The sequence below is a fragment of the Phalaenopsis equestris genome, unplaced genomic scaffold (genome assembly GCF_001263595.1).
Source record: "Phalaenopsis equestris unplaced genomic scaffold, ASM126359v1 Scaffold000740, whole genome shotgun sequence".
In the NCBI taxonomy this organism is placed as follows: domain Eukaryota; kingdom Viridiplantae; phylum Streptophyta; class Magnoliopsida; order Asparagales; family Orchidaceae; genus Phalaenopsis; species Phalaenopsis equestris.
In genome coordinates, this window is record NW_018165180.1 from 128184 (window position 1) to 143298 (window position 15115).

Sequence of the window (15115 nt, forward strand, 5' to 3'; positions counted from 1 at the left end):
AGTCAGATGTATGTAATGATCATGTAAATGATGTTATTCAAGGAAATGATAGTTTTCTTAGTCTTCGCACTAGTCTTTTCAATTTGAGTTATTCTAGGTGAACACTTCCAATTTTGCCCTGTAATGGTTTTGATTCACATCAAATCTATAAAAAGAGGTGTCATGATTGTGGAGATACTTTCCTTTCTTCTGTAACCTTTTCTCTCAAGTTTTCTCACCTTCTTCTACTTGAGAAATGACTCCCCATCGCAAGGAAGCGACTCCTCGTGTTCCATATCGTCATTCTTTCTTGATTCCATAACAAATCCTCTTTCCATACCATCTAAAATGTCTCAAGCCATGGTGTTGGGATATCATTAAAACCACATCAACGACCCCTCCATCCTTTTCAAGGTCTGCAATTTTCAAGGGAGGGCAAATATTGTGAAGAAGAATGAGTTGGTGATTTATCTATAATAGTTTTGATTTGGCCTCCAGTTCCTATTGTGTGATAAGTTGTGTGATATTTTTATTTATTATGGGGTCGTCCCCGCTCAAGTGATACGAAATTCAATATATGTGATAATGGTGTTTGTGGTCTTCACCGTAAGAGGGGCATCAATTTGTCAATCAAACTTTTCAAATATATGTTCTCATTTTGGTTATACATCGGTGAATATGTCCAATTTTTTTCATGGATTACTTTTATTTTTGCCACCTTAAAAATATGATAAATGATTGGAAGCTGAAGCTCTGTTTTACTATCTAGAAGAATGGTTGTCGATCCCAATAACCTAGAATGACATCTCCTTTCTGAAGATCAAGGCAAAAGTTTGGCTTGAGGTGCAGTGAGAGGCTGATAAGATCGCAAAGGTCATCTTAAATATTTGACAATATCTGGAATGTTCAACAAGATGTTGCTTCTAACAAGTAAGGAAGGATGACTAAGGCAGAGTGGCAAGTCTCTAATGTCATGCAGACCGATCACGAGAAGGAAAATGTGGCTTTGTACATAGAGAGGATGTAACAACAAGTAGTTGACAGTCTTCTAGGTATGAGCATGCCTTTTCTACCATGCATATCAAAAATCAACACACACAAGCACACTAAAAGCACAAAAGTTATGCTTGACTAGAACAAACAAGACAACAGAGAACTATAGCCAGAGATATAAAAAATACTAGCTAGCATCCTAGTCCTAACCTCACACACCATCTAACGAATATTATTCTAACCAACATTTAAGTGCAGAGGGTAAAGTCTCCAGTTACCGTATGGCTTTGTCGGGGTTGCCACAACAACCCCGTTCTAAAGATCAAAGAGATCTAAAGCACGTCACATGAAAGGGGCGACATTTAAAAGAGGTGGCCTCATATATGATCTAACATATATAAATTTTATAGTAAGGTGGATAATACTTATAGTGGAAAAAATATCCATTTTTTTATACTTTAAAATAATTGACCATAAATAGTAGACCAAAGTCGTAGAATAGACTATAATAAACTAACATAATAACAACCAGTTTGATTTTAAAATTAAGATAAAAGTAAAAGAACTCGAGATTTTAAAATAAAATGTGCATGTTAGGGTTAAGAGTTCCAATAGTAGTCTGTAGAGTTTCAAAATTTTTAGAAATTTCTAAATATTTCTTTTTCCAAATTTATAATGGGTTCCAAGATATTCTAATATGTCCATATTGAATTTATTTGAGTTTATGGCTTTAGCGGACTAACTTAATGCAACAAAACCATAGAAGAAAAACTTTGTTATAGAAATAGTGTTTATGGAATATATCTCGAGTTTCTTAAGATTTCTAAGTAATTGTAGAACCTACAATTAATTTTGATAACTATATTATATATGATTTCTCAAGTACTTGGTTAACCACTTTTACAAGATTTTAATGGGCTTTTTGTGGTAATTTTTGTTAGAGATTTAGTTTTGTGAATTGAGAAAGAGATGCCAAAGGAATTCAAAACAATCTAAAAAAGGAAAAAAAAATAGAAACACATGAACCTAATCACTCACCTAAGTAAGTTAGGTTGGAGAGATTGCAAAATCTCTAATTACTATGACAAGACATCAATAATCATCACACTTAGAATTTAACTCAAATATTTTTTATCAAACAACAAAAAAAAAAAAAAAACATCATTCCGCAGCAATTAATATTATTAAATAGTTATTATATTTAATATGATATTTTGAAAATGAGAAATTAAATGAATAGGTATAGGCTGACCATGTAACAAACTCAATGGGGCTAGCTATATAACCTCCTTGACTCATTGGTCACCTCTTCTAAAAAGACCTTGCATGGCTCCAACTCCCCTTGGCCAACCAAATTAAATGATATATAAACTATTTCTGCAAATAATTATATTTAATTTAATTTGGATAATTTTCCCATTATAATTGAAGACCAAAATTCCTAAATCTTAAAATTCCAAAAATATAAAATATGGAATTTAGATTTTCACCCTTCAACAATTCTCAGCATATATACATGCAAAAATATACAATTTTACACTTGATGCTTAAATAATTTAAATAAAATGCTTATTAAATTTTTTTTTTCTAAGTTAAAGTTCTATATAAGCTACACTTTTCTTGGTTTGAAGTTGAACTCTCCTAATTGCGCTACCCCAATTATGATGCACGAAGTTAATGTACATGGCTCCAATTTCATGAAATTTTCATGCAGTTATATATTTTTTTTTCTCAAAGCCTATATAATTATTTATGTAGCATTCAACTTTTTTATTAGCTCAGGACTAAAAATTTAAATCTGTTTTACATTTAGTGCTCATTATTTATAGGCTTTGGCCTCCATAAAATGACATGTTTAGACCTATATTACCCCTAGATCTCTAGACATACAAGTGCCTTTAATAATCATATTCCCGTTAAGACTGACATCTTGGTGAGACCCTCTCTTGATTAACTCCTTTACAGAAATTGAAGATTCTTGTCACCTGGTAGTTCACGTGCTCAGCCTCTCGCACCCAATCTTTCGTATTCGGCCTATGAGTGCCTTATTTGGCTTTTGTATGATCACCTGATTCTCCAGGTTAATATTGTGTAATTCACTTCTAGATTCATCAGTTCGATCATCTTCTGCTAATAGACAGCTCAGAACGACTCGATCTTCATTGGTCTATGTAGTTTCTTTTTTATCATACAATTTTTAATTTGATAGTCATCAATTAAAGCTTATTCAATCATGGGTTTTTTTAATCCTAGGTCATATATTATAATTATGATTGATACCATTGAAGAACACCCATCAATACTAACCCATTATTCCACTACTTTAATACACCCGAAATATCGGGTTTCTTCAACGGAAGTTTCACGCCTGCAAATCGGCGCAGACGTAGGCACGTTCGTCATCCGTTGCTCGGTATTTAGTTGGTTACAAGTTCTCTCCTTTCTCATTCTCCTCCCGACTCCTTTGAGACGTGTGGCATGATAAAAGCTTGACCCCTCTTGCAAGCAAGACGTGGCTACCCGTGTGATGCACAGGACTGTTACTGCGAAGATGGCGGAAGAGGTTAGCCGAGCGGTGGCGTCGGAGACAGCGGTGGCGAGTTCGTCGAAGTGGGCATGGCCGAGCGTCCTGCGGTGGGTTCCCACCTCCACCGACCACATCATCGCCGCGGAGAAGCGTCTTCTCTCGCTCGTCAAGTAAGCATATGGAGCTCAATTTTTTATTCTTCGATGGGTTATTAGAATAGCTTCCTTCTCTTATTTTGTGAAGAATTCATCAAAATTTTTGGATTAATTTTGGTTTGCTGATGGATTGTTGGTCTAAACAATGCCCAAGCGTGGATGGTTTCAGTTTTTGGGTGCAAGGGTTTCGTATTATGATTGTATTTGAGGTGTCGATTCGATTGGGGAGACATGAGGTCCTTATCAAATCTTTACACTTTTGATGGTTTTGGGGTTAGATATAAGTGGAGTGAATGGACTGAAGGCTGAGTCGGAAAAAGAGCTTGGAATGGCATTTATCGTGTTGAAATCATTTATGTTCTGTAGCCGTATGGTTATCAAGGTTGATTTATTCACAAATCTGAAGGGCTGGTGTGAACGGCCTACAATGGATAATCGTGGCCAGGAGATTGCCGAAGGTGGAGTAGCCCTTTGGCTTAAGATACTTTTTGACTCAGGAGAGGAGGGGGAAGGAGTTGGATTCAATCTGGGCCCTCCTAAGAGATGCCAGTTAGGTAGGGGAGAGAGGTAGATGAACAGCCTGGGCAGTAGAAGCATGGCTCAATGATTGATTGCCTTGGAGATAGAGCAAGTGCAGTGCGGGCGATAGTAGCTAGCTAGACTGTGATGGCATTCCAATCTATTCAATTGGCCAGGGAGGCAGTTGCTATAGGTAAAAAAGCTCTGTGCGTGGTTATAGCATGATAATATAGATAGACACCAAGCTTGGGAAAAGCCCAAATTTAATGGGACGCCGACTGGCTCGCAGAATTTTGGTAGATGCCATTTGGCAGCGGTTTACTGTCGCACTGGAAAAGCCCAAATTTAAGATGGTTTGTTGGATCCCTCGAGGAGATTGTGGTACTACTGCAATCTCCAGAAATGGCCAGTTGCATGGGGCAACTAAATCAGTTTTGTCGTTGGGTTTTGCCTAAACTATGGGTGATCAATGCCCACATAGGTATACAAATACTATGTCATTGCTTAACATGCTAATATAGATAGACATCATACCTATTACTTTAATTCTCCTAAAAGATTGATTCTAAATATCAAAATATGTATCAGGATATGGCCTCAATACTTACCAAATTTAGTGTAGTAAATTAGATGGCATATGAGTATATCTTGTAAATGCCAGATGGTATTGTTTGAAATCCATATTAGAGAATGAAAGTGTCACATCTATTTAAGAAAATTTTAAACAATAAATCAATAATTTGGGCATGTACTATTGAGAGGAATAAGTAACAATTAGGCGGTTGACAAAATTCTTGTGAAAATACTAATTAAGAAAATAGGAATGATCCATGTTAAAATGATAAGAATTGTTTAAAGGATTAATTTTAGACAACCTTATTGATACATGCAGCCCTGAATAGGAATGAATGCTAAAAATGTATCAATAATGCCCTTAATTATTGCAATACTCATAATTATGATGCTAATAAAGTTGATTTTCAATGTCATTGATGTCATAGAGCTTTAAGGATTAATGTTATCATTCAAGTACTATTGTTAACTATTTATAGTTTAAAGAAACTTTCAATTTTGAAGATATTGATGTTTTGAAATAACTTATAGGGTTCCACATTTTACAACTAGCATCATCTTTATCATTAGCCGCATCTTCACTATTTTTGGCCGATTTCATGAATCATCCTCCATTCATTCATAATGTTAGATGATGTGCTAACTCTATTTTTTAGTACTTGCATATTATATCTAGTCATTTTCTCCACATGTATTATCATTGCATTCATTGCATTCATTTCATTTTATTCATATCAGTCTACGTATCAAATTTATTAGTGAATTGTCTTCCTTTGATATTCTTTCTTATACCACTTAAGTCAATAGTAATACTATCATTGTTGCTTTAACAAAATCAATCATTGCTTTATTTTTCCTAATTTTTTGAAATGTCCATCCAAGCAATAGTTTTGGTCACACCTAGCTTATTTTTTTGTTGTTACTCATTTGTTGCTCTACACACGAAGCCACGTGGAATGAATTATTTAATTGCAATTTAACAAAATTTACTTAAAATTTTCTTGATATTTTCTTATTGCATATTATTACTAATGCACTTCTATCTTGTGATCAATGAACTTTTTCTTATAATAGATTCAAGAAATTTGAACATTTTACATGTTTTTTATACATGATTTGCAAACACCATTGAGTTGTTAGTGCATATTTAACATCCCTAAAATTAAATATCATTTATCTAGTGATTTTTCCATTAATATTTTGCTTCTTATATTCGATAATGTAATTTTTGTATTATTTAAAATTTTCACTTCAAATGATGTCCCACCTATCAAAATGTGTTGGTTACAAATCACATACATAAAGGCGCCTTAATTTTAATATCTTTTCTAAATATCTCTATAATAAAATTTTGAACTTAATATTGATTATTTATATAGTTTTACAATGATTGAAAAAATTTCAATTATTCCATAGCAACTTCTAAAGATGATAGTATTTGTTGTGCAACACATATTGGAGACCTTCTTTAATGCTCATGAAATATTTTTTTTTTTCTCTTGCAACTATTTATATGCCTTCAGAAGATCAAAAACATCTTTTGAGGATTCTTTTATTGATTTCTACACTTTTTTATTGAAAGCTTTACTTCGTGGCGTAAAAATCAAATTAATTTTTTAAGGCCAAAAAGATTTCTCATCTTGTGCTCCATTGTCATCTAACATAACTTAATTATATGAGTCATAAATTTGATGCCCTTGCCAATCATATTCTTGAATGCCTCATTTATTTTTAATGATTGGTATTGAAATATTTTATTGTGTTATTAATGGTATACATTACTTAGCCAAGACCAAAAAATTGAACTGAACATGTCATATTTGGCTGATTTAGTGTGATTTTGAAATGACAATCCGATTTTTATTTTAAAATTTTTAATTTTGGTTTTCAATTTTTGATCTTCATTTAAACAAATAAATGAAGAAATTAAATAATGTTTGAAAAATTAAATTTACTTGGATCGATTGGTCCATTACTAGCTTTTTTGCGGCGTGCCTCACAGTATGTGGTCCGCTAGAGGAAGAGAGAGAAGGTGAGGAGACTCTTAGAGCCCGTTTGGGGCAGCTTATTTAGGTGTTTGGAGTTCTCATTCGAGTGAATTAATCCTACCGCAGTGCGTTAGCGTATTGGACTTTCTTAAGGGTTCTCCGACGCGGATGAAGGGCCGCGTCCCGCGTTTAGCTTTTATCATTGCCATAGATACCCCTGATCTCCCCCGTGCTCTCCCTCCCTGGATTCGTCACCCTAGCCGATCTCAGACCGTCTTCCTCTCGATTTTTCTTTGTGATTCGTAAGGTATGTTTTCCCTCACCGTCAATTCGTAAGGAATGCTTCCCCTAGAGCGATCGAACGTTGGTGGAAGTGAATGGTTCTTTGTAGATGATCGAACGTCGTTGTTCATTGTTTTTTTTTTCTTCCTTGACCAAAGAGAAAGGATTTTCATCTTCTTCGTTTGTTTTCAACTGGAACAATGCGAATGGTTCTTTGCCCTAGAATTCCTTTCGTTTTTTGCTGGCCGTGAAGAAAAGTATGGAGAATGGTTTCCTTATATGGGGGCCGAATTTCGTTTTGATTTTTGCTGCTTGTTTCATTTTTTTGCTGCTTGATTCGATTTTTTCCTGTTGTTGGATGACCGAAGGACAATGATTTCCTTCTTTTTATTTCAAGTCAAAAAGAAAGGATTTTTTCATGGAGTTAGGAATACTTTGTGAGCTCCTTATAGAAGGAAGGAAAGGCTTAAGAGCTGTCTATGAGCTGCTATTAATCCTTGTTTTTCAAGTTTATGAGCTGCTGTTTATGGGCTGCAATTAATTCCTGTTTATAGGAAATATAGGTACGAGCTTGGTTCATGAAAATGCTGCTATTAATTCTTGTTTATGAGCTGCATATCTACGTATTCATTGCAATCCTCATTGGTATGTCATCGTCTTTGGTATGGATTATGACTTTGATGCAAGCTATGGAAGTTGATTTGGTTATTTGTAAAATGTATGACCAAATGAGACATGTGCATCTTGTTTGAATTCGTTAAAATAAGGAAATTTTGATTTGGTTATACATTGAAGATTGTGGCTTGGTTCATGAAAATGCATCTCAAATCATTACGATATTGTTTATTCTCCAATGGTAGCTTAATAGCTTTGTATTTCTAATGTTTCAAACCTATATCTACCTTGTCATTGAGAGGATTCCATAGTCATTTGGTTATATAATTGAAGATTGAGGCTTGGTTCATGAAAATGCATCTCAAATTATTACGATATTGTAATTGTTATAGCATTGGGAAGTTAACTTGTATTTCTAATGTTTCAAACCTATATCTACCTTGTCATCGAGAGGATTCCATACACTTATCATTTCGGTTTATGTTAAGAATGACCATGGTTATAGCATTGAGAAGTTAAGTACATACATAATGACAATGTTTGCTTGGTCTTTCCGATACAGGGATCTGCTAATGCATCCTTGGTCTTTCTGATACAAGGATCCGAATTTACTGGTTGTATCTGCTTTTGGTTTATTGTTCATATGCATATGCGAGACTTTGTGCTTTATGTTAGGCTTTCAAATGTGATTCGGTTTTTAGCATACATGAAAAGTGTGGAAGAATGAAAACATGTTGTATTTTTATTTGTTTGTTGGAGAACTTTTATTATCACCAAAGGGAGAAAAGGGAGGAAGAATTGCATGTTGTAGTGTTCTCTCTTTAGATTTATAGTTATGTATTCTTATACAATTGCTTAATAAAACATGTTCGATGTCTTACTGTGAATGTAGGTCTTTGACTGAACTACATAATTTTTTTGTGTCCTTATATATTTTATTTGTTTGAGCAAATAGCTACTATGTTGTTTGTATTGGTGGCAAATGTGATTATTTGGAGATTGTTGTTGTTGTTGGCTTGTGTTGTTGTTGTCTTGAGATTTGTGCTTGTGCTGGTGCAAATATTTCTTCAACTATTTTCTTATGCATGTTGAGTTGCAATTCTTCATATAGTTTCACCATGGCTAAGACAAGTGACGGTGGTCCGTCAGCGATATGAGATAAGAAAGTTACAAATTTTTTCTGCAATCTCTGCATCACCGAGATTGAGATCAAGAATATGTCAACCACCTATTTCAACAGGGAAGGTTGACAGAATATAGCTAAAAGGTTTAAAGAATTGACTAGAAGGGATTATGACAGACTGAAATTTAAAAATAAATGGGATCAATTGAAGGAGTGAAAGATTTGGAAGGAGCTGAAACGTGGATCCACTGGGTTGGGCTGGGATCCAATCAAACAGACAATTGATGCTCCAGATGAATGGTGGTGCTCCAGATGAATGGTGGGCATTGATGCTCCAGATGAATGGTGGGCCGAGAAAATAGAGCAAAATTGTCATTATTTTTTGGTTAATTTAAAATATTTTTAATTTAAACAATTATCCCCCTAAATTCTCTCATTGTAATGTTATAGACAATGCCGACAGCAAAGAAATACAAGCAGAGCGGAATTGAGCCGGTTCTTGAAGATAAACTTGACATAATGTTTAAGGGGGTTTTGGCAATAGGAAATCATGCATTCAACCCTAGTGAGATGGGGTTTGCAAAAATACCCGATGATTTTCCACCAGAGCCGATGACAGTTGAAGAAATACACAGTGTTAACTATAGGGAGATGGGGGAATCAAGCCACAGATGAAGAGGCCCAGGCTAGGAAGAAGAAAAAAAGAAAATGACAATTTTGTCAAAACTTCGTTTGACAGACTTATGGATGCTTTTGGAGCTCCACCGTCTGCTCCACTTCCTGACATCACTATCTTCAAATGTCTTCGAACTTAGTCTACCATACCTGAAGTAGTAGAGGATAAGCGCTTTCATGCAATAAGTATGAAAAAATTTTAGGATCCAAAACGTAGGCACATATTTATGGCGATGGTTTTATGGCAATGGAATGTGCCTACGTGTTGGATCACAGACTCCAAGGTTCTTCGAGAACTACGAGAAGAGATGTATTGGCTATAACGCTATATATTCTGTCACAAAATGAATCAATTAGGGGTGCTATGGAGAGATTTCAGTATTCATCGGAGACAATAAGCCGTTATTTCTCTAAAAGAATACATGCACTTGTTAGCTTAGCCGCTAAAATCATCAGGCCAGATGATCCATCATTTGGTAATACTCTAGGAAGAAATCGCATCTGATCCCCGTTACATACCTTACTTCATGGTAACTATTCTTTTATTTATGTTTATATCAAAATATAAATATTTTTAAACCCTGTAAAACAAAACTGCATAGGTGCAATTGACGGTACTCACGTTGATGCCCGAATACCCAGCCAGAACAAGGTGACATATTGATCAAAGTGGTTCAACTACCCAAAATGTCATGACGGTTTGTGACTTCAACATGTGTTTCACATATGTTATGGCGGCCTGGGAAGAGAGTGCACATGATAATCGAATTTTCTCTTGTGCTACTAAGAATAGATCGCAGGGTTTTCCTCATCTACCTTCAGATATATTTTGATTTATAAAATTCCTAGTTAAAGGTACTTATTGCAAATAACAATATCTTCCATAACAAGAAAATACTATTTGGTTGATGTTGGATACCCTTTGCAGAGGGGTTATCTGAAGCAATATCCAGACACTAGGTATCATATTCCTAATTTTGAGCGAGCAAGTGACACTATTCGTGGTAGGAAAGAAATGTTTAACAAACGTTACTCCTTTTACGTGAGGTAATTGAAAAAACTTTTGGGATTTAGAAGAAAAAATCGGTAATCCTACGTGATATGTCATCATATCCATTCCAGAAGCAGGTGCATATTGTGGTGGCAACAATGACACTTCATAACTTCATTCGACGACACCCTTTACGTTCAGATACGGAATTTAGTATGACTAATAACGATGAGCTGAATGTCTATGAAGAACCATCATAAATTATGATCAGGCCTTAAGTTCCTGAGGATGAGAATGACTTTAATGAATTTGAAGTTCACGAAGCGGAGGGTGTGGCTGAGATGACTGCTCTGAGGGAATCTATAACAGATGTTATATATGGCAGCTAATCCAACAAGTCTTTCTTTTCTTCGTATATATTTAGATCAATTTTAATGTGTATTTTTTTTTGAAATAAGTTCTGACATTTGATTTTTTTTCACAGTTATACAAACATGAGTTATAGGATATCAGTGACAGATAGAATTATTTTATGTTATTGTGGACTACCGGCTCCGTTACTCACGTCGCGTCAGCCTCATAGTTATGGGAGACAGTTCTACAGTTGTTGCAAGAGTGCTTCAGCTCGTTGCTGTTTATTCCGATGGACCGACAGTCCCACATGTTACACTGTCAACAGTGATGGAAATTTGATGTTTTCCTAGGTTGATGGTGCAGCTGAGGACAGACGTAGTCAGAGTTTTAAACTAAATATTTTAATATATCTCATTGTAGTTGTATTTGTCTTTATCATTTTTTTATTTTTTCTGGTACTCACGAGAGTGTGATAACTGTATGTTATCTTTTGGAACTGATCTGTGATGATAGTATGCTTCTGCACTTTGCACTATTTGCTTCTGTACTACCAATAAGTGATTCTGAATAAGTTACCCCAAACAGTTTTACCAGACAGAGACAAGAATGTCATTTATACAGTCATAACTACTAATAAGCTATTCTGAATAAGCTCCCCCCCAAATAACAAGCCAGATTATTCTGATAATCTACAAATTATCAGATTATCAAAATAATTATAAATAATCAACAGCTGCCCCAAACAGACCCTTAAAGTAGAACCTTGATTTTCAATAATTTATGACCCAATACTAAATTTTGATTTGCTAATAAATAAATAAATTAAACCGAATTATATTTCAATTTGGCTTTGATTGGTTTAAGTTTTTGATTTCAAATTTTAGTTTGATTTAGTTTTACTAATTAGTTAGCTGATCCATCTAAATAGATTGATTACACATCCCTACAAGTCATTGAATATCTTATTTTTCTATGCTTCCATTAAAAAATAAATTATCTAAGCACTCCATTATCTTCCAAAAATTTCAAAATTTTAATTCGTGTCAGGTTGTAATCCTCAAAATCTCATTTTATAATTTCTCAAGATATATTTTCATTTTGTTTTATGTTCATCTTTATGCAATTTAAAGTTGCTTTACGCTTAGGGTTTATTTGTTTGCATGTTTTTGGTGTCCTATATTGTACTCTATTTGAATGCATCTTAGATTTTTGAAGGGGTTGTTAGGTTATAAGTATTAGGCGGGTAGGGAAGAAATGCAGAGGTTTTGATTTATTTTGTGTTTGGTAGGACGTGAACTAAATATAAAGTATTTGTATAGATGATTTAGAGTATCATAGCATGAAATTGGACAAAATTTGAACGTCGGGGAAACATTGAATTTGTAATATTGTTTTTTTCATTGGAGATTGCTACCCACTACTTTTGTTATTGTCCACCATTGCCCGTTGCTTGCCAATGCTGTTGCTTGCCTCCTATTGCAATACCTATTGCCGGAGACTACCCTTGTTGCATTTGAGTAAATTTGATTTACATCCAACTAAATAAAGTATATATTCTAAAGTACAAGTCTTTTTAAAATATTTGTATTGTAAAAATACCCAACCAAATGGTCCTTTAGTGTTTGGTGGTTGTTTGGTTGGAAGTAAAAAAAAAAAAACATTGTGGGCTTTCAAAATATTTGAAATACCTTAAAATAACCAAAAATCGTGAGTTGAATTTTATTCTAGATTGACCAAAGCTTAGATCCCACACCCCTTTGGTCCACCCTTTTATTTGCAATTATTCCTTTTACGCCATTGTCATCATAGCCATTGTTGACCTCCTCTTGTGTGCTATCACCTATTGCCTCGTATCATCACAACAACTTTTTTTTGCCACCACTGAAGTCCTGATGCCTATCACTATTGTCATCATCTTGAATGGTTATAGAAAAGAGAGGGGAAAGGGAGAAAGAGAAATATTATTTACTTTGCTTTTAAAATTCATGCTATCTAAACCCCAAAACTTTTTTTCATTTATGTTTGTTGTGTATCTAACCAAGCAACTTTTGTATCTTCAAGACTTAAGATCCGTTGCATGAGCATTTTCATTTTCTCTGATATTGAAGGACAAAGAAGGTGGGAGAAAGGTTTTGAATTCTTTGAGAAATAGGTTGTCTTTTAATTTATCTATATGAGAATACATTTCTCATTTCTAAAAAAAATGTCTTTTATATTGTGTGGAGTAGAACTGTTGTTTTTATACTCGTAAACAACAACAACAACAACAACAAAGCCTTAATCCCACTACTTGGGGTGTTTATACTCATAAACAAATAAAAGAAATTGAGTTTATCAAATATTTGGGCTTTCGCTTTTATTGTTTATAGATAATTTTAAAATGGACTTGGGATAGTAGGCATGTTGAAAAATAGGATAATGTTTACAATGAATTTCTTATAATTTTCATTTAGTGAAAACAACCAAACCATATTGGATCTATGAATCATTTTATTTTTTTTAGAATAAGTAGTAAATAAATCTCAAGACATGTGGCTTAGATTTGTGATATGGAAAAAATAATTTTCTCTTGTAATAATTCAGCCAGGAATCTTCTTACAACATTAAATTTCATTTAGGAACATAACTTTTACAAATCTTCGTACATATGTAATGAATTATGGTCACTACACATAAAAACTTTTATAATAAATTTCTTATGAAAATTACCCAAAAAAATGTTGGATAAACATTTGGATGACTAACATAAGAAAAAACTTTAAAAAAATTGGTGAAAGAATGGGAGCAAGCCTTTATTTTTTTATTTTTATTTCTCTTCTTATATCTGGCCATAGTTTTCAAAATGTTAGTCAATATTAATTAATCATATAAAAAATGAAAACATCCTACAAACTGTATAGTTTAGCATTATGTTTCTTAGAACATTTGAGTCACATGCCTTCCAATAACACACTTTTTCCACAAGACGACCATGCATTTAACGGCCCACCTACAATTTCCACATCTACTTACAGCTCAAAATTTTGCTCTAATAACATATCATAAATCTAGACCACATGTTTTAAGATTTATTTACTACTTAGCATTCTAGAAAAATATAATGTTTTGTAGATCCAATATATTTTGATCATTTTAAGTTAAAGAAAATTATAAGGAACTACTTGTAAGAATTATTCTATTTTTCACCATACCTACTCTCCCAAGTCTGTCAATGTTTTGAGAAAAACAGGTTGAATTCGTAATAGACTTCATGTCTTTTCCCTTTGCTTTCATTCCATTAAATAATAATCTTACAATATATTTTTGGTACAAAATATTCTTTATAATTTATTTTAGACAACTTAATAATACATATTCCTAATCTAAATATTCAGCTAAAAGAAAAATAAATAAGAATAAAGATATTGGAAATAATTTAAACAAGGAAGCTCCTAATTATAGAAAACTCCTACTTTAGTTGCCTGATTTCCATCCTTTTTGATTGACATTCCCCCTCAAATTGATATTGACTGATCATGAAGCCTTAATTTGCAAACAAGAAACTGATAACACTGCCGAAATAAAAAATTCTCAAGCCATGAGTGCCGAAGCTAAGAATGTCGAAGCCTTAGAGATAACTCCTGAACCATTACATGATTTGAGCAAAGAAAAACAAGAACTCCTTTATCATTGTCTTCCAAAAATTTGAATCATAGCCACAAGAAGGGTCCACTTCCAGTTACACGATCCAAATGCTACCGATCATTGCCCACAAATAGAATCCAGTTACACGATCCATATGCCATCGTTCATTGCCTACAAGTAGGATCCGCGTCCTGATCCAAATACTACCGATCATATCCCACAAATAATATCCAGTTACATGATCCATATGCTATCGATCATAACCTACAAGTAGAATTCGTGTCCTGATCCAGATGCTACCTATCATAGCCCACAAATAGGATTCAGTTACACGATCCAGGTGTTATCGATCATAGCCTACAAGTAGGATCTGCATCCTGATCCAAATGTTACTGATAATAGCCCACGAGTAGGATCCGTGTCTTGTTATACGATCCAAATGCCATTGATTCTTCCTGAGACGACGAGGAAGATTTGTTCCCTGATCTTCACACCAAAAGTGCTGAAGCTGAGATGTCGAAGTCGTGGGTCTAGGAAGGAGTGTTGAAGCCTACAATCCTTGGGTGCGATGAAGAAGCAAAAGTCGAAGCGGTGTCGGCGCTTAAAAGGGGAAAAAAGTTAATGTTTGGGGGTCGCCCGTAAGAAGCTGTCGGTCGCCGGAATCGAAATCCCGTCGCCCGCTTCGGAAGGACTTTTTAATTTACGTATATATATATA

At 34.2% G+C, this 15115-nt stretch overlaps 1 protein-coding gene across 2 annotated transcripts in view; it reads left to right on the top strand.

The window, feature by feature from the left end:
- The first annotated feature begins 3329 nt into the window (after positions 1–3329).
- LOC110030549 (probable 1-acylglycerol-3-phosphate O-acyltransferase) overlaps positions 3330–15115 on the top strand; it is a 28859-nt gene continuing 17073 nt past the window's right edge. Inside the window, exon 1 of one of the 2 annotated variants that reach the window (XM_020733296.1) lies at positions 3330–3669. In XM_020733296.1, coding sequence (XP_020588955.1) covers positions 3500–3669 — 170 coding nt within the window. In that variant the 5' untranslated portion in view covers positions 3330–3499. The remainder of the gene's footprint in view (positions 3670–15115) is intronic. The other variant, XM_020733297.1, reaches the window with a different exon arrangement.